At 45.4% G+C, this 25,341-nt stretch overlaps 1 protein-coding gene across 1 annotated transcript in view; it reads left to right on the forward strand.

Moving 5' to 3' along the window:
• LOC121877200 (epithelial discoidin domain-containing receptor 1-like) overlaps nucleotides 1-25,341 on the forward strand; it is a 140,397-nt gene that overhangs the window by 26,550 nt on the left and 88,506 nt on the right. The window contains exons 4-5 of the mRNA XM_042382813.1: nucleotides 11,500-11,728; nucleotides 11,946-12,027. Coding sequence (XP_042238747.1) covers nucleotides 11,500-11,728; nucleotides 11,946-12,027 — 311 coding nt within the window. The remainder of the gene's footprint in view (nucleotides 1-11,499; nucleotides 11,729-11,945; nucleotides 12,028-25,341) is intronic.

Below are 25,341 nucleotides of genomic sequence, written 5' to 3' on the forward strand. Positions count from 1 at the left end.
TAAACAGGCCTAGGGAGAGGAGAGGAGGAAGGAAGGAAGGAAGGAAGGATGGGAGATGAGGAAGGAGGAAGGGGTAGAGTAATGAGAGGAAGATGGAGGGGAAAGGGGAAGTGTGTGTGTGTGTGTGTGTGTGTGTGTGAAAGAGAGAGAGATGTTGAGGTGAAAGGGACTCTCTCTCTCTCTCTCTCTCTCCTCTCCTCTCCTCTCTCTCTCACCTTGGAGGATTAGGTCTCAGCATCTTAAGACATCCGAGAGAAGAGTGAGAGACAAACGAGGTTGTTAGAGACGAGAGGGGGAGGAGGTAGTTAATCCTGCTTAACGAGGAGTCAGTTTGTTAACGATTCAGGCTGGTCAACAACCACTTAACGAGGCTTAACTACCCTGTCAACACAACGCCTCCTCAATATCTGTTTATTTGTTTGTTTGTTTGCTGCTTAGGTTCATACATACAGACAGACAGATAGACAGACAGATAGAGACACAGACAGACAGACAGACAGACAGACAGACAGACACACACACACACACACACACACACACACACACACACACACACACACACACACACACACACACACACACACACACACACACACACACTCCCCTAAGAAGTAGCATAAACTTGTAAGTGATTTTCTGTGTTTTAAATGAGATTAAATGGGTATGAATTTCTCCCCCTCATTCTCCCTCCTCCACGTGCCAGGGGGAGGGAGGGAGAGGAGAGGGTGAAAGTTTGGTGAAAGTACTTAAGAGTGAAAGTTTGTTATGGTGAATATAACCAGAATAAACAAAAATACAGGGTGATGGTTGTGGTGCACTGAATGTTGTTTTGTAATGACTGTATTTACGTTGAACTTATAATAAATGTTCAAATAGATGTTAATGGTAGTAATTTTGGACATATTGTATAAGTTTTGCGTAATAAAAAGTCATTGAAAAATAATAAACATTAAAAAAACACTGCATTGAAACGTTTTTGTTCACTCTGTACTTTTAGTGAGAGAATTTTAAAGTGAAAGTGATGATGAGGTCAAGCTTCTGTGGCCCCTTAAAATGATGAGGTCAAGCTTCTGTGGCCCCTTAAAATGATGAGGTCAAGCTTCTGTGGCCCCTTAATGAGGTCAAGCTTCTGTTCCCTTAAAAGATGAGGTCAAGCTTCTGTGGCCCCTTAAATTGATGAGGTCAAGCTTGTGGCCCCTTAAAATGATGAGGTCAAGCTTGCCCCTTAAATGATGAGGTCAAGCTTCAGGCCCCTTAAAATGAGCTGCTTCTGTGCCCTTAAATGGAGGTCACTTGTGGCCCTTAAATGATGAGGTCAAGCTTCTGTGCCTAAAATGATAGCAAGCTGTGGGCCCTTTAAAATAATGAAGTCAAGCTTATCTGTTCCTTAAAATGCTGAAGTCAAGCTTTAAATGCCCCTTAATGAAGAGGCTGTTTATCTACCTCTTAAAATGCTGATGTCAAGCTTGTCACTAAATTTCAGGTCATAAGGTCATTCGTCCGTCTTAGCGTTTTCCTGAGAGAGAATAAACCACGACTTAGAACCTCACCACTGCTCCATACCCACCTACCCACACGGACCCTCTCTGTCCACTTAGTTCTTAACACACACCTATCTACCCACACACACACCCTCTGTCCACTTAGTTCTGAACACAATACCCAACTACCCACACAACACCCTCTGTCCACTTAGTTCTAAACACAATACTCCACCCACACACACCCTCTCTGTCCACTTATTGAACACAATCTCTTTATCTTTCATATCACATTACAGTTACCATTCTGTTCCAGTTTATTCAAGTCTGTGTGTGTGTGTGTGTGTGTGTGTGTGTGTGTGTGTGTGTGTGTGTGTGTGTGTGTGTGTGTCTGTGTGTGTGATCATTTGAATATATCTTTCCTTTCATGTGGGGGGAGGGAAAGGTTCTCTGGCTATCAATAAAGGTGGGAGGTGTCTTAAAACTTCACTCCAGTCACTTAATCTTCGTCGTCCCTCCAGGTAACCACGGCGGACTTCAACACACACACACACCCACACACACACACACACACACACACACACACACACACACACGTCAGTTTTATGCTAATTCATCATAACCCTGAATATTCATCATAAACCTAAACTCCGGTAATTCTCGTCCAAATTCTCAACATGAAACAGACAGATCTGAATTTTAGATGAAGGACTTGTGTTACGGGGCATAATAACTGCTCTCAGACACACACACATCTACATATATATACTTTATATCTACACTTAGTCGGGTGTAATGTAGTTTGGCCGAGTGAAGAGAACCTGTTGATTGGTGTTTGGAGAGAGTTCTTACTGTGTGTGTGTGTGTGTGTGTGTGTGTGTGTGTGTGTGTGTGTGGGGTGTGTGTGTGTGTGTGGGGTGGGTGGGTGTGTGTGTGTGTGTGTGTGTGTGTGTGGGTGTGTGTGTGTGGGTGGGGTGGGTGTGTGTGTGGGTGTGTGGGTGGGTGTGTGTGTGTGTGGGTGTGGGTGGGTGTGTGTGTGTATTATTATTACCCTATGTCTCCTCTTTAATCTCTTGTCTCTTTCTCTGCTTTCACCTTTGTCATCTCTCTCTCTTTCTGTTTTTCTTTCTCCTCTTTCATTTAATTTCTCTCTCTCTCTCTCTCTCTCTCTGCTGCCCCCTCTTCATAATCAACATCACCCTCTCATACTACCCATTGTTCCAGTATTTATCGTTGTCTCTCTCTTCCTCTCTATTTATCGCTCTCTCTCCCTTCCCATAATCATCATTTATTCCGCTACTTATCTTCTAAAGTCCCTCGTTCGATATCTCTCTTCCCTCTGCCTATCACTGCCCCTATAATTCCTGCTGTTTATGTCTTGTATTCCTATAATTCCCGTTTTTTATGTCTTGTATTCCTATAATTCCCGTTTTTTATGTTTTGTATTCCTATAATTCCCGTTTTTTATGTCTTGTATTCCTATAATTCCCGTTTTTTATGTCTTGTATTCCTATAATTCCCGTTTTTTATGTCTTGTATTCCTATAATTCCCGTTTTTTATGTCTTGTATTCCTATAATTCCCGTTTTTTATGTCTTGTATTCCTATAATTCCCGTTTTCTATGTATTATTATAATCTTATCTCTATCTCTATAATTCACCCTCCTGCCCCTTCACTTTACCTATCATTCATCACCCCTCTTCCTCTTCCCTCACTGTTTATCACCTCCTTTCTCATTCCTGTCTGTCTCTCTGTCTCTCTGTCTGTCTGTCTCTAACTAGAGTAGCTCTCTCTCTCTCTCTCTCTCTCTCTCTCTCTCTCTCTCACTGACAAGAATTATTCTCCTCCCTCATTCACCAATTCTTCGTTTCTTACCCATTACTCTCCCTTCCTCCTTCACCTCATGATTCACTCACCCATCACCCACCTCCCTCCCCTTCCCTACCCTTCCCTAACCCCATCACGCGTATGGTAGTTCACATTGTTTAAAGATTCACCGAAATGGGTTTAGTTTCTGTCACGTACAAGTTTATGAGCTGTTTTATACCTGTTCTGAACCAATGATCTGTATTGTACGAGTATTGGGGGATGTTCTGTACCTGTACTGAACCACTGTACCATAATATACAGGTACAAGGGGTGTTTTGTACCTGTATTGAACCACTGTACCGTAATATACAGGTACAGGAGGTGTTTTATACTTGTACTGAACCGATTTAAGGCAAACTTCAGTATACATAATTGACCCCTGGATCCTCAACTGTGGTTAGATGGTTAAGTTGTCCCGTGAAAAAAACAAAAACAAAAAATATCAATCACTGGCCAATCAGAAGTAAGAACTTTTTGGCAGCTATTAATTGATTGGTGGATGCAGGTTATAGGAAGGAGGCGGGTGATATTTCAATTATATTTCCTCCCCATTCTCGTCTTGTCTAAACGTCTCCCCCCCCCCTCCCCCTCCCATTTCTCTCCCTCCCCATTCCTCCTTACCTCTCTACCATTCCTCTACCCTCCCCACCATTCCTCCTTACCCAGCCCTTCATGTGTATCTGACCCCCTCTCCCCTGATCCACATGCCTCTCCTCCCCGCTGATCCTAACTAATAACCCAACTCCTTCACCCCAGAGACCCAGGAGGATCATAACAGACTGAACCATCTCCAGGTGGGCTCCGGCCTCATTTATAGAGGATCCAGTACTATTCAGGGGCGTTCCGATGTTCCTTTGTTTTGTTCATGGTGGTTATATAAGTTCCCGCGCTAGTTGTTATGGGGGCCGATGTTCCTTTGTTTTGTCCACGTCGTTTATAAAGGATCAAGGACTATTTGTGGTGTTTATCGATGCTCCTTGTTTTCCTTCCTACAGTATCTAGTCCTCCACCTTATATAGAGAAGATCTCCTATTATTATTTTAAGTGTTCTAATCTTATATATAAAGGATCATATACTTTTTGATGCTCTTTTTTTTTTTACTCATCATTTTCTTTTTCTTCTTAAGTTCTTCAACTCCTGGGGTTTTTAACTTTTATTTTCTTCTTTTCTTGAACATTTTCTTCCCAAGGAGAGTTTCCACACCATTTATAAAGGATCTGGTACTATTCGGTGGGATCTTCCGATGCTATTTTCTTTTATTACTACCAGAGGTGCGCCTTTCATATTTTTTATATAAGGTCCTGTGCCAGTCGTGAGAAGTTCTAATGTTTATTTTTTATAGGATCTAATACTATTTCTAAAGGTTTCTGATGCTACTTTGATTTTTTTAATAAGATACGAGTCTCTCATTAATTTAAAGAGGATCTGGTACTATTTATAGGGCCTTCCGATCTGCGTTTGTTTTATTATTATCAGATATACAAACACTTCATCTATAGAGAATCATAGGCGTCCTGATGCACTTCATTTATCATTCTCAGTAGCATAAACTTCATTTATACAGGATCCAGAACTATATAAGAGAATTCCCGACGTTCTTTTGTTTTGTCAGACGGCTCTTGGTCACCCTATATCACCGCATTTATAGAATATTACCGTATCATCCTCACCTCTCCGATGTGAACGTAAAAGAAAAGAAAAGAAATATACTAGATACTTTATTTCGTAACTCCAGGTGCCATAGTCGTCATCATCCTCGTCATCCTCGTCATCGTCGTCAGTGTAAACAATATAAAGTTTTGGTGTCGGAATGCACCTGCAGGAGGGCCTCGTTACGGCACGTGTTGATGGGTCCGATGCTCTCCTTTTACTACGAGATATACGCCTCCATGTCTAGTATAAACGTTCCAATACCATTTGTGGGGGGGGAGTCCGATGCTCCTTTGTTTTATTATTATTAACTTGGTTTATAGGCGATGCTTCCTTATTATTATTATTATTATTATTATTATTATTATTATTATTATTATTATTATTATTATTATTATTATTATTATTATTATTATTATTATTAGCGTGGTTTTTAGTTGATGTTCCTTTGATGAATTTGGTTTATGTTACTATCTCTTAAACCAAAGTTTCCGGCCATATTGCACGGTTTAATGCAATATCCGGCCATGGTTCTGTCAGGTCATAATATCCGGCCATTTTTCTGTCGGGTTATAGTATTCGGCCACGGCTCTTTCAGGTCATAGTATCCGGCCATACTGTACGGTATAATACAATATCCGGCCATGGTGCCATCTGTCTCACCATAATATCCGGCCACGGTTCTGTCAGGCCACAATATCCGGCCATGATTCTACCAGGCCACAATACCCGGTCATGATTCTACCAGGTCACAATATCCGGCAGGTCAGATGGACGTGTTTTAGACAAGCCTGACTGATAGACGTGACACTCAACCCGAAAACTAATTAAAATGGCTTATATATAGAGCCAGATATATATGTGTGTATGTCAGATGTATGTGTCTGTCAGGTGTATGTGTGTGTCAGGCGTATGTGTGTGTGTCAGGTGTATGTATGTGTCAGGTGTATGTATGTGTCAGGTGTATGTCTGTCAGGTGTGTGTGTCAGGTGTATGTGTGTGTCAGGTGTATGTGTTTGCGTCAGGTGTATGCATGTGTCAGGTGTGTGTGTGGTGTATGTGTCATGTGTGTGTGTCAGGTGTATGTGTGTGTCAGGTGTATGTGTGTGTCAGGTGTGTGTGTCATATATGTGTGTGTGTGTGTGTCAGGTGTATGTGTTTGCGTCAAGTGTATGCATGTCCAGGTGTGTGTGTCAGGTATGTGTCATGTGTGTGTCAGGTATATGTGTGTGTCCAGGTGTATGTGTGTGTCGGGTGTGTGTGTCATATATGTGTGTCAGGTGTATGTGTGTGTCAGGTGTATGTGTTTGCGTCAGGTGTATGCATGTGTCAGGTGTGTGTGTCAGAGTGTATGTGTCATGTGTGTGTCAGGTGTATGTGTGTCAGGTGTGTGTGTGTCAGGTGTTGTGTCATATATGTGTGTCGGGTATTATTATTGATATTATGAGTCATATGTGTGTCATATGTGTATATCAGGGGATTATGTTATGTGTGTCAGGTGTGTGTGTGTGTGTGTGTCATATGTGTGTCATATGTGTATGTCAGGATTATGTGTTATGTGTGTCAGGTGTGTGTGTGTGTGTGTGTGTGTGTCATATGTGTGTCATATGTGTATGTCAGGATTATGTGTTATGTGTGTCAGGTGTGTGTGTGTGAGTCAGGTTAATGTGTCAGTTTAATGTGTCAGGTTTGTGTCATTAATCTAAAAGTTTGATTAATATTATAATTGGATGTGTTTGTTTGTGTGTTTGTTTGTGTGTTCAGGGGAATATACAGGGTTATTACATACATACATACATACAATACATACATACATACATACATACATACATACATACATACATACATACATACATACAGTGTCTCATTCTCTTTCATTTTGTCTCCCTCTCTCTTTCTCTCTCTCTCTCTCTCCCTCTCTCTCTCTCTCTCTCTCTCTTCCCTCTCTCTCTCTCTCTCTCTCTCCCCTCTCTCTCTCTTTGTTCATTATCTCTCTTTTGTGACTCTTTCATTCCATGTTCGAAGTTTGAAATTAGCTGTTTCATTGTTCTTTTTACGACATATTTACGAGGGTGAAGAGAGAGAGAGAGAGAGCACACGTACAGCCGTCACCTTAATTAATCACAACAACAATTTAAATCAACACTCAGGTCGTCTCGTCACGTGCTTATGCCTTCAGGCCGCACTGGGTGGGAGAGGGGGGCAACACAGTGCTATCCTGGAGTGCCTATAGAGACCAGTTTCCTCTTAGATAGCAGTAATTATCATGACTATAGGTACAGTTTATAGTCGATAGTTGGCAAGACAATGGTATCCTTCCACACATACAGTATGTAGATAAGGACTAAATTCCCTATGTTTTGTATTCATAATTTCGACTGTATTGGTCTTTGTGAGTCTATGGAGGCAAGATAATGCTATTTCTAAACCTACTCTCCCGTCCATTCGCTTATGGGGTCTGAATTTCCGTATGTACATAATGGTAATGGCGACTTAATGTGTTTTAGGGGTCGATGGGAGTAAGATAGTGTTATCCCTTGGTGTCGTCGGAGGGTAAGACAGTGCTATAACTTAGTGTCAACCCTTCCTTCTCTTTCCTTATTCTTCTCTCCTTACCTCCTTCCCTCCCTCCTTTCTTCCCTACCTTCTCTCACCCTATTCTTTCTCTCCCCCTCCTTCCCTCCTTCCATACCCTCCATAAGGTCTAATATCCCCCCATTCTACCTGTGTCATTCAACCATTGAGGGATTATATATATATGGTTGTAAGGGGCAAGAAGATGGTATCCCACAATGCGGCTATGGGTGGGATTGTCTTGTTGTTATGAGCGGATTCTCGACTTTAGTAGATGAGGAGGAAAGGAAGAGGGGGGGAAGAAGGAGGGGGAAGAGAAGGAGAGGAGGAATAGGAAAAAAGAAAAGGAAGGAATGAAGAAGAAGAGGAGGATGAGGAAGAAGAGTAAAAGAAGACACGAATTTGATAAGGAGAAGGAGAAGGAAAAAAGGAAGAAAAGGGGAGGAGGAGGAGGAGGAGGAAAATGAAGAGGGAGAAAGGGATGAAAATGGATGGTAACACGAGAGATTACAAATGGCGTCTCTCGGTATTTATGGTAATGTTGCAATGTTGAGGTGTGTTAATGTGTGGGAATGTCCAGTGAAGGTTTACGGGAGGTCAGGTCAGGTCAGGGTCAAATTAGGCAAAGGTGACGTTTAGTGATGTTTAGGGGAGGTTAGGTCAGGTCGGGCTAGGATACGGGAGGCGTAGGTGATGTATGGTAATGTTTAGGGAAGTCAGGTCACATCAGGTCAAGTCAGGTCACATCAGGTCAAGTCAGGTCAAGTCAGGCCAGGTAAGGTATATAGATTACTGGTATTAGTGAATAAAAATGAATGTTAATGTAATGTTAAACGATATTTGATGAATGTTACTGAATAATGTCAATGTTTTGGTTAGATTAGGTTAGGTTAAGTTATGTTGGGTTGGGTTAGGCTAGGTTGGGTTAGGTTAGGTTGAGTTAAATTAGGTTATATTGGGTTAGGATTGGTTAGGTTTATGTTAAGTTCGGTTAGGTTGAGTTAAATTAGGTTATATTGGGTTAGGATTGGTTAGGTTAGGTTAGGTTTAGGTAAGGTTAGGTTGAATAGGAGTCCAAATAGGGTGTCGGAAAATAAAACCGCTTCTTGTTGTATGTAAATTTACTCCCTGGACTAGTGGTGTGTTGAGGTGTCTGTCTCGGTGTTGTTCCTGCCTCATATAGACTCATACAGCCTCATAGCCTCATATAGCCTCATAGCCTCATATAGCCTCATAGCTTCACACAGCCTGACACATCCCCACACAACCTCACTCAGCCCCCACACATCCACACAGCCCCACACAGTCCTACACAGCCTCACATACCCTCACTCAACCCCACTCAGCCCCCACATCCAGACAGCCCCACAGTCCTATACAGCCCCACATACCCCTCACACCAACCCCACCAGCCCCACACATCCACACACAGTCCCACACAGCCCCCACTCACCTCACCAACCCCACCTCAGCCCCCACACATCCACACAGCCCCACACAGTCCCACACAGCCCCACACACCACCAACCCCACTCAGCCCCCACACATCCACACACAGCCCCACACAGTCCTAAACAGCCTCACATACCCCCACCCAGCCCACTCCAGCCCCCACACATCCACACAGCCCCACACAGTCCCAAACAGCCCCACATGCCTCACCAACCCCACCAGCCCCACACATCCACACAGCCCCACACACTCCTCACAGCCACATCCCCACACAACCTCACTCAGCCCCCACACATCCACACAGCCCCACACAGTCCTACACATCCTCACATACCCTCACTCAACCCCACTCAGCCCCACACATCCCCTTCCTCTACACACCCTCACCCAGCACGACACATCCCCTCACCTCCCTCACTAAGGTAGAGGTGAGGGAGGTGAGAGGTGAGGGAGGTGAGGGAGGTGAGGTGCTCTACCAGTAAAACTCTTCTCTTCCTACGTTACTCTTTTCTTTTATCTGTTAAGAAAATAGGAACAAAAAAGCGTAAATCGAGTAAGGTTTGACAGTAATGGCGGTGTCGTTCATCGAGGCGCCACTACAAACTCCAAGGCCAGCCATAACTCTTGATGGTAATGACACAAAATACTAATTGTCGAACTCCTGTGGTGGGAGGGGGTGGTGGGGGTGGTGGTGGGCGAGGGGCGAGTGGGGAGGGGGGGTTGGTGGGCGAGTGGGGGCGAGGTGGGGGGCGAGGGGCGGGTAGGATTGATGGGCTGTGTCTTCATACCAAAGTTGGGTTAAAAAAATTCTACTGTTGTTTATTTTCTGGTTATGTTTTTTTTTACGACAGCCAGAAGTAAGGGAGGGAGGGAGGGAGGTGAGATAGATATAGGTGGGGTGTGTGTGTGTGTGTGTGTGTTGTTTAAGTTTGTCTAGTGAATGGTATTGAATCTGATAGGGGGAATAGAGGCAACGTTGGAATCGATATGCGTCCAATACACCTTCATTAACACAAGTTTTGGTGAAAAAGTTCCATAAAAGACATAATTAAGAGACGCTGGCATGAATAAAACAAGAGAGCATATATCAGCCACAGTATCCCAGGTATACGTCATCAAAATGGTCATCCTATAAGCTCGTCCATAACTCACCAGAATGGAGCATCATTTTGAAGGTATCAGAATCCACCATAAAAGTGTCAACTCGACATAACCCTGGGCTGGACCTATACGACCCAAGGGGATCCAACTCTTTTTCTGGTGTCTGCGGTGACTGTCTTTTGTTATTTTGATGTCCATCCAGTTGTTTATAGCCCAGGTGGTGTTTCAGGCGTTTATGGAGCCGTACCTGGATCATTGCTTCTGTAGTAAGGGAGAGTTTTGTCGAATTTATGGCCGCGACAGTCTTTTGTTTTATGTTTTATTACGTCGATCTTGTTGTTTACAACCTTAGTGTGGTGCTCAGGTGTTACTGGAAGTGAGGGAGAGTTTCCCAGTTCCTGCCGTCATAACCTTTTATTTTCTGTGTTTGCAGTTGTTTATGACTAAAGGATGTTCAGGCGTTTATAAGAGCCGTGTCCAGCCAACTTGTGGTTTAACTATAACAAAAAGGTTTTCTTCCAGTTTCTACCGCGATAATCTTTTTTTTTGTCGATTCAGGTGTTTATGACCTTACGTGTTGTTCAGGCGTTTATAGAGCTGCGCCTGGATCATTGGTTCAATAGTAAGGGAGAGTTTTTCGAATTTCTGGCACCAAAGAGTTTTTTCGTTGTCGATTCGGTTGTTTATCGTCTTGGTGTTATCGAGACGTTTATGGAACATTGGTTCAGTAGTAAGAGAGGATTTTTCGGGTCTCTGCCGCGACAATCTTTTGTTTCCATGTGCTGATCCAGCCGTTTATGATCTGAGGTGTGTTCTGGCATTTATAAACCCGCAGCAAAGGAAGGGTTGACGATTGTTTTTTTTCCATCGACTTGATTTTGTTTTTCGTTTTCTTTATTTCATTTGTTTATTGTTGAGTTGATGGTTCAGGTATTTATAGTTTCCCCCATTCTTATGTTTCTATGTCTGTTTTGATTTTATTCTGTTAGTCAAGTCGCTTATAACGAGTTGATGTTCACTTGTTTATGAAACCGTACAGAAAACATTGATTCAGTCATGAGACAGAGATTATTGCAGCCATATTTGGAAGAGTGGTGTATATATCTGTCTGTTTGTCTGTTTATATCCTCCTTTTTCCATTCACTATCTCTTTTTGTCTGTCACTTTCCCTCTGCCTTTGTACATATTTCAATCGGTGTATCTGTCTGTCTTTCAGTTTCTTCCTGTCTATATATTTCCTCTCCCCCTTCTTCCTCCTGTTTCCCTTCCCTTTTCTTCCTCCTCTCCCACCCCTTCTCCCTTACCCTCCCTTTCCCCTCCCTTTCACACACAAATAAAACTCACCCTTTCTCTCTCCCTCTCTCTCAGGGTACGGGTGGAGAAGAAGGGAGGCGCGTGGTGCCCTAAGGGTCAGCTCAACGCCCAGTCGAGGGAGTACCTGGAGGTGGACCTCGGGGGGATACACCTGGTCACTGCCACGGGTACTCAAGGGCGTTTCGGCAATGGCAAAGGGCTGGAGTACACGGAGGCGTACAGGCTGGAGTACTGGAGGCCGGGGCTACCTGACTTCAAGATCTACACCAACGGCTATGGCAACCAGGTGAGTCTTATGGCAACTCTTTTTTATTATGGCAACCAGGTGAGTCTTATGGCAACTCTTTTTTATTATGGCAACTCTTTGTATTTATGGCAACCCTTTGTCTCTATGGCAACCAGGTGAGTTTTATGGCAACTATTTTTATCTATGGCAACCAGGTGAGTTTTATGGCAATTCCATTATATTTATGGGAACTCTTTGTATCTATGGCAACCGGGAGAGTTATGGCAACTCTTTTTATAACTATGGCAACCAGGTGAGTTTTATGACAACTCTTAATATTAATGGCAAGCTAGGGTCAGGTGAGGGCGCGGGACACAGTTAACAGCAGCACCACACGCCTGGGTGATCAATGGAACAAGTTGTTCACTTAATTACATAGTGCAGTCCGCGCCTCTGACTGTAGGGGTGGGAGGTGGGTGGGGAGGGGTTTGGGTGTTGGGGTGGGTAGGGGTGTAGGGGAGATGCAGACGGAGGTGAGGGTGAATATTAAGAGAGAGGGATAGAGTTAGGGGAGGGTTTGTGGGGGGGTTAGGAGGGGAAGAGGGAAGGGTGATATGTGTGAGGTGGGGAGGGGGTGTGTGTGTGTGTGTGTGTGTGTGTGTGTATCACTCTCAGTCTTAATTAGTCGTGGGGTCATCGTTCCCGGACGGAGGAGGAGGGGAGGGGTCAGTACTTAAGAGGGTTGGGGGGAGGGTAGGGGAGTTATCTGGAGCTGTTGATGTATTACCGGAATGTATACTGACCACACCCCCCCCTTACACACCACACCCCATGACCCCCCTACCACACCCCCTACCACACATACCCTACCACAATCCACCACACCTCACCACACTCCTACACACCCCACTCCATGACCCCCTACCACACCATACCATTACCACACCACCACCACAATTAACCACAGTATCATTAAAGCCTAGGGAGTGTTATCCAAGTCCCAGCACCCAGCATCAATGTCTCAGCACCCAGCATCAGTGTCCCAGCAGGAGGTAACAGCGAGGTAGTCTCTCAGCTGAAGTGTGAGGCAGTTAACGGGCCTCTCCTCACCGCTTACCTCCACACAGTAACTTAACCAACTTTTGAGGATTTGTCCATGTGTCTTAGGTTAGGTTAGGTTGGGTTAGGTTAGGTTGGGTTGGGTTAGAGTTGGAACAGGTTGGGTTAGGTTGGAACCCAGGTTGGGTTAGGTGAGTTAGGTTGGGTTAGGTTAGGTTGGGTTGGGTTAGGTTGGGTTTAGTTGGGTTAGGTTGAGTTGGGTTGGGTTAGGTTGAGTTGGGTTGGGTTAGGTTGGATTGGGTTAGGTTGGTTGAGTTGAGTTAGGTTGGGTTGGAGTTGAGTTGGGTTGGAGTTGGGTTGGGTTGAGTTAGGTTGGGTTAGGTTGGGTTGGGTTGGGTTGGTTTGGTTGGGTTGGGTTAGGTTTGGTTGGGTTGAGTTGGGTTGGGTTGGGTTAGGTTGGGTTAGGTTGGGTTGGGTTGGGTTGGGATTGAGTTGGGTTGGGTTAGGTTGGGTTAGGTTGGGTTGGGTTAGGTTGGGTTAGGTTGAGTTGGGTTAGGTTAGGTTGGGTTGGGTTAGGTTGGGTTAGGTTGGGTTAGGTTGGGTTTTATATAGCTAGTTAGGAGGAATTTTGCTTACGAGCTTTTGAGAATTATGGTCCAGTAGAGAGATCACCTAACCGAACCTAACCTAACATCATCATGGGTGCCGTGGAGGAGTGGTTATCGCACTAAGCTATTACTACAATGGTCATGGGGTCGAATCTCCTCCCCTCCCCCCCCCTTGGATGTAGAGTTTGGTTAATATCCGGTGTGTGTGTATCTGTCTGTGTCTGTCTGTGTCTGTCTGTGTCTGTCTCTCACTCTGCCTTCGTAATTTCCTCTCCCTTCCACCCTCCCTCCCTTCCCCCTCCTCTCCCACACTCTCTCCACCATTATCATGATTACAAGGTGGGACAGAGTGTGTCTCTGTCTGTCTCTCTGTCTGTCTGTCTGTCTGTCTATCCTCCCCTTAGCCCCTCTCTCCGTTCCTTCCGTCTCCACCCCTATCTCTCACTCTCCTTCCTTTCTCCCTCCCTCCCTTTCTCTTTTTTATCTCTCCTACTTTCTCCCTTTTCTTCCCTCTCTCCTTCCCATCATTCCACCCTTCCTCCATCCCACCCAGCCTCCATTCTTCCCTCCTTTCCTCTCTTCCTCCTTCCTTCCCTCCTTTCCTCTCTTCCTTCATTCTTCCTTCCTTTCCTCTCTTCCTCCTTCCTCCCCTCCTTTCCTTCCTCCCTCTCTGTGTTGACATCATCTTCCTCCTGACACATGTGACGTTCTGAAACCCGTAAGAAGTGAGGGACCCGCAGTCTGTTGGTAGTGACAGTTGACGTGGTGGGCGTGGGGGCGTGGGAGTTGATGTGGTGGGCGTGGGAGCGTGGGAGTTGATGTGGGGGGGGGAAGTAAAAATTGACTGGTTGGGTGGTAGAGTTGATGGGGGATGGATGGTAGAATTATATTGTGAATTTTGTCGTGATCAGCAGCTAGTTCATTGTGCACACACTTATCCTGCGAGTGGAGTGGCAAGTGGATTACAGAGCAGAAGCCACAAAGAGTGTGTGTAACAGTAGTCAGGATATTGTACTACTGAATGTTACACAGTATTTCCAGTACAGTATATTGTTTAGTTCTCTATATAGGATTTAGCTTTTTGGTGCGAAATGTAGAAACAATTTATAATATAGCAGCCATCTTTCCCTCAGAGATTAAGTGCTGTGCCATTGAATACATAATATGTTTGGACTTGTCTATAAGAAGGTAGATACTTTCACACTAAAACGTAATGTTGGATTGTGTGTTTTGTTCACATCTGCTTAATATCCTAACCTTAATCTAGCGGTTATAACATCTTGTAATCTAGTGATCTTGTTACTTGCTCCATATACACGTCTCACTTGATACATCTCATCATGGTAAACAACGTCTCACTTGATACATCTCATCATGGTAAACAACGTCTCACTTGATACATCTCATCATGGTAAACAATGGATTAACTTGATACATCTCATCATGGTAAACAATGGTAAACAACGGCTTAATTCGTACCTGTTTGTACTTGTTTGCTTCCAACTAATCCCTTATTGATGACAGTTTTGTTTGCTAGTCCGTGATTGTACTCAACAGTGTGTTTGTTATACGGGAGTTTTGACTGAGGCAGCAACTGGATCCTGTTGACTGAGGCCTATGTGAGAAGGGATCACAGCAGCAGTCCTGATTCCCCCTCCTCCCCCTCCGTCAACAAGGAGGAGAAGGAGGAGGAGAGAGGGGAAAATAAGTGATGATGATTATGTGGAGGGGGGTAATGTTTACGGGGGAGGAGGGATGTTGTGAGTTATATTTATTGACGGGGTGAAGTGTTAAAGGCGATGTTTATTGATGGGTGACGCAGTGTATTAATGTTTATTGATGGGTGACGCAGTGTATTAATGTTTATTGATGGGTGACGCAATGTATTAATGTTTATTGATGGGTGACGCAGTGTATTAATGTTTATTGATGGGTGACGCAGTGTATTAATGTTTATTGATGGGTGACGCAGTGTATTAATGTTTATTGATGGGTGACGCAATGTATTAATGTTTATTGATGGGTGACGCAGTGTTAATGTTTATTGATGGGTGACGCAGTGTATTAATGTTTATTGATGGTGCCGCAGTGTATTAATGTTTATTGATGGGTGACGCAGTGTATTAATGTTTATTGATGGGTGACGCAATGTATTAATGTTTATTGATGGGTGACGCAATGTATTAATGTTTATTGATGGGTGACGGTGTTAATGTTTATTGATGGGTGACGCAGTGTATTTATGTTTATTGATGGGTGACGCAGTGTATTAATGTTTATTGATGGTGACGCAATGCATTAATGTTTATTGATGGGTGACGCAATATATTAATGTTTATTGATGGGTGACGCAGTGTATTAATGTTTATTGATGGGTACGCAAGTAATAATGTTTATTGATGTGACACAGTGTATATGTTTATTGATGGTGACGCAGTGTATTAATGTTTATTGATGGGTGACGCAATGTAATAATGTTTATTGATGGGTGACGCAGTGTATTAATGTTTATTGATGGGTGACGCAGTGTATTAATGTTTATTGCCGTGTCCGTTCGTGTGTTCGTCGATACCTCTGTCCCTTGGTAGATAACTGACAAGGTAGGTAAGATCTTGGAGTCATTACCTCTTCCTGTTTCTTGTCTGTCTGTCTGTCTGTCTGTCTGCCTGTCTCTTCTGCCTGTCTGTCTGTCTGTCTGTCTGTCTGTCTTTCTTTCTGTCTGTCTGTCTGTATGTCTGTCACCAATTACACAAAGACGAATTTAAAAAGCAAATTACAAAATACAGTTCAAGTAAGACTATAGTCACCCTACAGTCATACAGTGATAGCTACAGTCATTCCCCAGTCATACAGTTATAGCTACAGTCATTCCCCAGTCATACAGTTATAGCTACAGTCATTCCCCAGTCATACAGTTATAGCTACAGTCATTCCCCAGTCATACAGTTATAGCTACAGTCATTCCCCAGTCATACAGTTATAGCTACAGTCATTCCCCAGTCATACAGTGAGCTACAGTCATTCCCAGTCATACAGTGATAGCTACAGTCATTCCCCCAGTCATACAGTGATAGCTACAGTCATTCCCCAGTCATACAGTGATAGCTACAGTCATTCCCCAGTCATACAGTTATAGCTACAGTCATTCCCCAGTCATACAGTTATAGCTACAGTCATTCCCCAGTCATACAGTTATAGCTACAGTCATTCCACAGTCTCCCTTTATGACTGAGGCACACTCCCCTCTGAGGTACAGTCAGAGTACAGTTAATCCCATGACACCTCTGTCAAATTGGGACAAATTGGTGTCCATTACAGCCAGAAATTGGACGACACCGCCAAGCCCGCCTCCTCTCTCCCTCCCTCCTCCCTCTATCTAAAATGTTCACCAATAACAGTGTGAGAGAGAGAAGAGAGAGAAGAGAGAGAGAGAGAGAAATAAAAAACCACAAAGAGACAAGAACCTCCCCCCACCCACCTTACCCTAGATTTCACCCACCCCATCCTACTTCCCATTACCTCCCTCCTTCCCTCTACTCCTCCCCTCCTCCTCCTCCCCATCACCCCCTTTCCCCTCCCCACTTCCCCCACCCTCCCCCCCCCCCTCAACAGAGTGTCTCAGAGCGGGTGTTTTCAAGGCACTTTATTCAGATGTTCTCCAAGTGTTTGTCTTGGAGATTTATTCCTCCATATTGAATTTATTTTTCTTATCAACTCGTAAAAGATGAAATCCCTGACGTGTGGTGGTGAAGCTTTGTTTGTGTGTTTGTTTGTTTGTTTGTTTGTTTGTTTGTTTTTGCTTGTTTGTTTGTTTGTTTGTTTGTTTGTTTGTTTTTTGCTTGTTTGTTTGTTTGTTTTTTTGTTTTTGTTGTTAATTTTTTGCTTGTTTTTTATATTTATTTAATTTACTTTTTTTGTTTTGGTGTTGAAGGTTTTATTGTTATTATTGTTTTTATTTTGTTATTGTTGATATTGTTATTGTTGTTATTATTATTATTGTTATTATTTTATTATTAACAATTTTATATCACCCTGAGAGATGAGCCACACACACACACATACAGTACACACACACACACACACACACACACTCACACACACACACACACACACCCACACACACCGTCACGACTCCTTCCTACAGGAGAAGCCTTAAAAAGACTCAACACCAATAAGCTAATCTGAGGGCCAATGTGATGGGTAACAGCCGAAGCGGCTGTCACTATATATCACATGTAAATGGTTTATCCTGTTGTAATAGTAAACCCATTGCCTTTTGCGACGAGTGAGTGAGAATCAATAGTTGAGAGAGAGAGAGAGAGAGAGAGAGAGTGTGAGAGAGAGAGAGAGAGAGAGAGTGAGAGAGTGAGAGAGAGAGAGTGAGAGAGAGAGAGTGTGAGAGAGAGTGTGTGAGAGAGAGAGAGAGAGAGTGTGTGAGAGTGTGTGAGAGAGAGAGACAGAGATAACAGCAGGCAATAGTAAAGGGAAGTGAGGAAACGACGCGGACTGGTGCTGTGAGAGGGAGAGAAGGGAGGAAATGAGAGGAAAGGGGTTGAGATGATGGGGAAAGGGAAATTGAGAGGAAAGGGAGAGTAGTGTGAGAGGGGAGATGAGAGAGATTGAAAGAGAGTGAGAGTGAAAGGAGAGAGAGTTAAAGGAGAGAGTGAAAGAGAGTGAGAGGGGGAGAGAGAATAAAAGTGAAAGGAGAGAATGAGTGAGAGAGTTCTTCACTAATCATCATCATCATCATCACCTACACGCCTCCCTTTCCATTCTCCTCCCTCTTCCCTCCACCTCTTCCTACACCCACCATCCTCTTCCCTTCCTTCCTTCCTTCCTTCCTTCCTTCCTTCCTTCCTTCCTTCCTTACCTACTTTCCTTACCTTTCTCCTCCTCCCTCCTTCTCTCCTCTATCTAGCTATCTCTACCTCTTCCTTCCTCTTCCTTCTCTACCTCCCTCTTCATACTTGTCTTCTCTCGTTGTTCCTCTTCCTTCGTGTTCTCTTACCTATTTTCTTTCTGTCTCTTTTCCCTCTCCTTATCCTTCCTCTTCTCCTCTCATTATCCCTCTCTCACCCTCTGCTTCTTATTCTCCCTCCCCCTTCTTATCTCTCTCTCTCTCTCTCCTCTCTCTCTCTCTCTCTCTCTCTCTCCTCTTTTCTCTCTCCACTCTCTCCCCTCTCCCACCCCTCTCTTCCTCCTCCTTCTCCGCCTTCCTCCCCCCCCTCCCTCCCTTCTTCTTTCTAACTGGAGTCAATTCAATTTCCTTATCCAAACTCTAAGACAAATTGTCCCTACCAGGTGAGCTACAACTAAAAGCTAGCTCTATTTCACACCTGCTCTCTCTCTCTCTCTCTCTCTCTCTCTTTTTGTCAGTTTCTTTTTTCTCTCATTATGTCTTCTGTCTGTCCTGTCTGTCTGTCTGTCTGTCTGTCTGTCTGTCTGTCTGTCCTTACCTCTCTTACGTTTACCAATAACAAGAAGTTTTATTTTTAGCTTCCGAAACCATTATGGTGTGTGTGTGTGTGTGTGTGTGTGTGTGTGTGTGTGTGTGTGTGTGTGTGTGTGTGTGTGTGTGTGTGTGTGTGTGTGTGTGTGTGTGTGTGTGTGTGTGTGTGTGTGTGTGTGTGTGTGTACTAAGTGGTATCCTACGTACACAAACATTACATAAATCGTCTACGTTTCTGTTACATCTTCTTCCCCTTTCTTACCCTCTTCCTTTCTCCCTTTCCTTCAATCTTTCCTTCTCTCCCATCCCATCTTTCCCATACTGTAATAACCCCTTTCTTAACGCCCTCCTTCCCCTTACAAAAATCCTTCCTATATCGTCTTCCTTTCCCTTTCCTTCCCTCCCCTTCTCCCTTGTTCCTTCCCTCATCCTCTCCCTCTTTCCCTCTTCTCCCCTTCTCCTTCCACTTCTCCTTCGTTTATCTCTCTATTTCTCCTTCCTCCTCCATCTGTGACCTCCTCCAGTTATCTCTCCTCCCCCTTCCCCCTCCCTCTCTCCCCTCCTTCCTCCTCTCCTCCCTCCCTCCTCCTCCCTCCCTCCCTCCCTCCCTCCCTCCCTCCCCCCCCTCTCCCTTCCTTCCTCCCTCCCTCCTCCTCCCTCTCTCCTCCCTCCCTCCCCTCCTTCCTCCTTCCTCCCTCTCCTCCCTCCCCCTTCTCCTCCCCCTCCCTCCCTCCCTTCCTCCCTCTCTCCCTCCTCCCCTCTCTCCCTCCCTCCTCCCTCTGCACTTAGCTAACTCTAAAGCTTAAATGATCCGAAAACGTCAAGGAGAGGAAGGAGGAGGAAGGAGAGGGAAGAGAGAGAAGAAAAAAGTGAAGAATATACTTAACAAGAGAAAAGTCAGGGAGGGATAAAGAAAGAAAAGAGAAATGGAGGAGAGAAGAGAGAGAAAGGAGAAGAGAGAGAGTTCAAAATATAAGTAAGACGTCAACACAAGTAATCAATAAACATTAACTGAAAGACAACATAGAATAAACAATAATAAAAGTAAACAATAAATACAAAAACGAATGAATGAATAACAAAAATAAAAGTGATTATATTTCATACAGGTTTTCAATTAGAGATTTACTAACCTAACCTAACCTAACATAATAACCTAACACAACCAACCCCACTAACACCCAACCTAACACCAACACAAGCTCAACCACACCAACACAACCTAACACAACACAACACCAACACAAACAACACAACACAACACCAGCACAACACAACACAACCTAACCCAACCCACCCATAACCTAACCACAACACAACACAACCTAACACCAAAACAACACAACCTCAACACAACCTAACACTCCTAACACAACCCCACACAAACCCAAACAATCCACAACACCAACACCAACCCAACCTCCCAACCTAACCCACCCTAACACCTCAACCCACAACACCAACACAACACAACACAACACAACACTCCCAACCTACAACTTACAACCTAACCTAACTAACTAACCTAACCTCTTAACCTAACTAACCTAACCTACCTAACCTAACCTAACCTAACCTAACCTAACCTAACCTAGCCTACCTAACCCTAACCTAACCCAACTAACCTAACCTAACCTTCCCTAACCTAACTAGCAACCCAACCTGTAATTCCTCTATGTTGTGTGTGCTGAAGCTTCTTACACACATGCTTAACCCCTTAGTACAATAGTTTGATGCCAGTACAATGACATAACCCCTTGAGTACGATGACTTAACCCTTGGTACAATGATACAAACCCTTGAGTACGATTTAACCCTTTAGCAGGATGACAACCCTTTCTGCACGATGATTTAACTCCTTGAGTACAATGAAATAACCTCTTGAGTACAATAGTTTAACCCCTTGAGTACAATGACATAACCTCTTGAGTACGATGATTTAACCCCTTGAGTACAATGACATAACATCTTGAGTACGATGATTTAACCCCTTGAGTACAATGACATAACCTCTTGAGTACAATGACATAACCTCTTGAGTACGATAACAAAAAAACACATAGGAAAAAAAAACACAAGGAAAAAACACAGGGAAAAACACAAGGGAAAAAACACAAGGGAAAAAATAAATAAATATTCCATTAATTGTTCTTCTTTTTTCGTATCACATAAATGGCGAAATATATTGACCATAAGTTTGTAGTAATGTCTTAACAGGGTCAATATAGGTCACGGGGCTATTTTAGTGACCTCATTACCCTCAGGTCGGAGGTCAAGAGGTCAGGAGGCCAAGAAGTGATGTATGGGAGACGAGTGCCATTAAGGTTGTCGGTGGTTGTGGGTGGTTGTGGATGGGTGTAAGGGTGGTTGTGTTGGTGGTTGTGGATGGATTGTGGGAGTAGTTGTGGATGGTTGTGGGTGGTTGTGGGTGGTTGTGGATGGTTATAGGTGGTTGTGGATGGTTATAGGTTGGATTGTAGGTTGTTGGAGATAGTTGTAGATTGTCACGGATAGTTGTAGATCGTGAAGGAGGTCAGGGAGGTGGTGGGGGTGTGGACATGAGGGGTGGGGGAAAGAGGGGAAGAGAGAGGTGATGGAGAGGGAAGGGGAGAAGTGATGGAGGGGAAAGGGGAAGGGAGGTGATGGAGGGGGAAGAGGAAGGGGAGGGTGATGAAGAGGAAAGGGAGGTGATGGAGGGGGGGAAGGAGGAGAGGGGAGGGAGGAGGGTTGCCGGACCACAAATTAATCACCGCATCAGCGTTTCCCAAAAGTGATTAAGGTGTTTAATCACGTTAAGGGCGTGATGGTCTGTTGCAGGTGGAGAGAGATACATACAACATTTCATCACCCTGGCGACATAACTCCCTCACACGTAGTTAGCCTCCATCAGTACTCGCCAGTGACGCGATTGTATTAAGTGACATTGTGATTGTTGTTGTAGATGTTATTGTAGTTGTTATTGTTGTTTTGTAGTTGTTGTTGTTATTGTTGTAGTTGTTGTTGTTGTTGTTATCCGTCTGGTATACACAGGGCCAGGAATAATTAGCGTGTGTTAATGACCGGAGTAGGCAGCTGAGGCCGTCCTGGACACAATGAAGAGTGATCACCCTCTTCTCTTACCGATACTGCCTCACTCTTACCTCGCCTCCTGCTGCCCCTGGGGGAGGAGGAGGGTGGGGGAATAATGGGGGGGAGGGTGTGTGGGGTGTGGGGGAGGGGTGTGGGGGGAGGGTGTGTGGGAGAAAAGGATATTGTGAGAAAAGCCACAGTCTCTCTCTCTCTCTCTCTCTCTCTCCATCTATCCACATTAGTCTTCCCTACTCCACTGTGTATAAGGAATAAATTAATGTAAATCACTCAGTAATGTTTTTAATAGACCTGTGTATGACTTTTATCTAATTACTTTTATCTAATTACTTCTATCTAATTATTTATATCTAATTACTTATATATAATTGACGACTAGAGGAGAAGAATGGATGGAAATTATGGAAAATGAAAATGGAATTAATTGTAACTTGGAATTAATTATAACTGAAAATTAAATATAACTTGGATTAATTATAATTTGGAATTAATTATAACTTGTAATTAATTATAACTGGGAATTAATTATAACTTGGAATTAATTATAACTGGGAATTAATTATAACTGGGAATTAACTATTACTTAAAATTAAATATAACTTGGATTAGTGTAACTTGGGGAGAAATGCGGAAGGCTCGGTGAAGAATAGAGTGACTAAACCAAGAAAAGAGGAAGAGGACAATAGATTGGATTACTTGGTTCACTGACCATGGTAATGGTAGTGGTGGTAATAGTGGTAATTGGTGGTAATAGTGGTAGTGGTGGTAATAGTGGTAGTGGTGGTAATAATTGGTAGTGGTGGTGGTGGTGGTGGTGGTGGTGAGGTGTGGTGGTGGTGGTGGTAGTGGTGAAGTAGTGGTAGTGGTGGTGGTGGTGGTGGTGGTAGTAGTAGTAGTAGTGTTAGTGGTGAGTGGTGGTGGTGGTGGTGGGTGGTAGTAGTAGTAGTGGTGTTAGTGGTAGTGGTGGTGGTGGTGGTGGTGGTGGTGGTGGTGGTGGTGGTGTTGGTAGTGGTAGTAGTGGTGTTAGTGGTTTAATTGGTGGTGGTGGTGTGGTGGTGGTGGTGGTGGTAGTATTAGTAGTGGTGTTAGTTGGTGGTGGTGGTGGTGGTGGTGGTGGTGGTGGTAGTAGTGGTGAGTAGTGTTAGTGGTGGTGTGGTGGTGGTGGTGGTGGTGGTGGTGGTAGTAGTAGTAGTGGTGTTGGTGGTGGTGGTGGTGGTGTGGTGGTGGTGGTGAGTGTTGGTGGAGGTGGTGGTGGTGGTGGTAGTAGTAGTGTTAGTGGTGGTGGTGGTAGTGGTGGTGGTGTTGGTGGTGGTGGTGGTGGTGGTGGTAAGTAGTGGTGGTAGTGGTGGTGGTGGTAGTGGTGGTGGTGGTGGTGGTGTGGTGGTGGTGGTGGTGTGGTAGTGGTGGTGGTAGTGGTGTGGTGGTGGTGGTGGTGGTGGTGGTGAGTGGTGGTGGTAGTGATTATGAGTTGGGTTGAGGAGGTTGGTGTGTGGTGTGGGCTGAGGATGGGTGGGGGAGGAGGAGGTGGGGTGAGGGAGGGAGGTGAGGAAGGGGGTGGGGTGTGAGGGAGGAGGAGGTGAGGGAGGAGGAGAGAGGTGGGGGTGGGGAGGAGGAGGAGGTAGAGGTGAGGAGGAGGGTGGGGGTGAGGGAGGAGGGTGGGGAGGAGGAGGGTGGGGGTGAGGGAGGAGGTGGGGTGAGGGAGGAGGAGTGGGGTGAGGGAGGAGGGTGGAGGTGGGGAGGAGGGTGGGTGGGGAGGAGGATGAAGGGGTGAGGGAGGAGGAGGAAGAGGTGGGGAGGAGGGGTGGAGGTGAGGGGAGGGATGAAGGGGTGAGGGAGGAGGGAGAAAGAGGTGAGGGAGGAGGAGGAAGAGGTGAGGGAGGAGGAGGGAAGAGGTGAGGAGGAGGGTGAGGGAGGAGGTAGAGGTGAGGAGGAGGAAGGGGAGTAGGGAGGGATGAAGAGGTGAGGAGGAGGAGGAAGAGGTGGGGAGGAGGAGGAAGAGGTGAGGAGGAGGAGGAGAGGTAAGGGAGGAGGAGGAAGGGGAGTAGGGGAGGATGAAGAGAGGTGGGGAGGAGGGAGGAAGAGGTGGGGAGGAGGGTGAGGGAGGAGGAGGAAGAGGTAAGGGAGGAGGGAGGAGAGGTGAGGGAGGAGGAGGAAGAGGTGAGGGAGGGAGGAGGAAGGGGTGGGGAGGAGGAGGAAGGGGTGGGGAGGAGGATGAGAAGATGATGTTCTAGTGGTTGCCTTGGTAACTAGATGAGTGGGGTGAGAGGGAGGTGAGAGGAGGGGTGAGAGGGGGGTGAGAGGGGGGGTGAGAGGGGGTTGTGGTGGGTGTTGTATGTTATTACAGTAAAAGGGTATACCAGGGGTATAATGAGGATAATACCATGATGAATAGTTTGTCTCTGTCTGTCTGTCTGTCTATCGCTCTGTCTGTCTATTTATCTGTCTGTCTGTTTCTCTAAATATCTCTCTCTTTCTTTCTATCCGTCTTTAAGTCTTTTTCTCTCTTTCTGTGTCTGTCTCTCTCCTTGTCTTTCTCTCTCTCTCTCTCTATCTTTCTCTCTGTTTCTCCGTCTCTCTCTCCCTATCTTCCTATCTCACTGTCTCTCTCTCTCTCTCTCCCTGTCTCTGTCTCTCCGTCCTCTCTCTCTCTGTCTTTCTATCTCCTGTCTCTCTCCCTGTCTCTGTCTCTCCGTCTCTCTCTCCTATCTTTCTGTCTCTCTGTCTCGCTGTCTTTCTCTCTCTCACTGTCTCTCTCTCCTATCTCACTGTCTCTCTCCTGTCCTTCTCTCTCTCTCTCCCTATCTTTCTGTCTCTCTGTCTCCCTCTCCTGTCTTCTCTCTCTCACTGTCTCTCTCTCCTATCTCCTGTCTCTCTCCCTGTCTCTGTCTCTCCGTCTCTCTCTCCCTGTCTTCCTATCTCACTGTCTCTCTCTGTCTCCCTGTCTCACTGTCTCTCCTCAGGGTGTCCCTACTCGAGGAGAAATAGGTCCCAACACCAGGGTGGGGAGTGAATACATGGCGCACAGTACCTCAATCACAGGTCCCGCCTCCCTCACGCCCACACACCTCCCTCTACCCCCACACACGCCCTCCTCTACCCCACACACGCCCTCCCTCTACCCCACACACGCCCTCCTCTACCCCCACACACGCCCTCCTCTACCCCCCTCACACCCCTCCCCTCTACCCCCCACACCCCCCTCCCTCTACCCCCACACCCCCTCCCTCTACCCCCACACCCCTCCCTCTACCCACCACACACACCCCACCCTCTACCCCCACACACGCCCTCCCTCTACCCCCCACACACGCCCTCCCTCTACCCCCACCGCCCTCCCTCTACCCCCACACACGCCCACACACGCTCTCCCTCTACCCCCACACCCCTCCCTCTATCCCCCACACCCCCTCCTCTACCCCACACACTCCCTCCCCTCCACACCCAGCCCACACACGCCTCCCTCTACCCCA

The sequence above is a fragment of the Homarus americanus genome, unplaced genomic scaffold (assembly GCF_018991925.1).
Source record: "Homarus americanus isolate GMGI-L3 unplaced genomic scaffold, GMGI_Hamer_2.0 scaffold40370, whole genome shotgun sequence".
NCBI lineage: Eukaryota > Metazoa > Arthropoda > Malacostraca > Decapoda > Nephropidae > Homarus > Homarus americanus.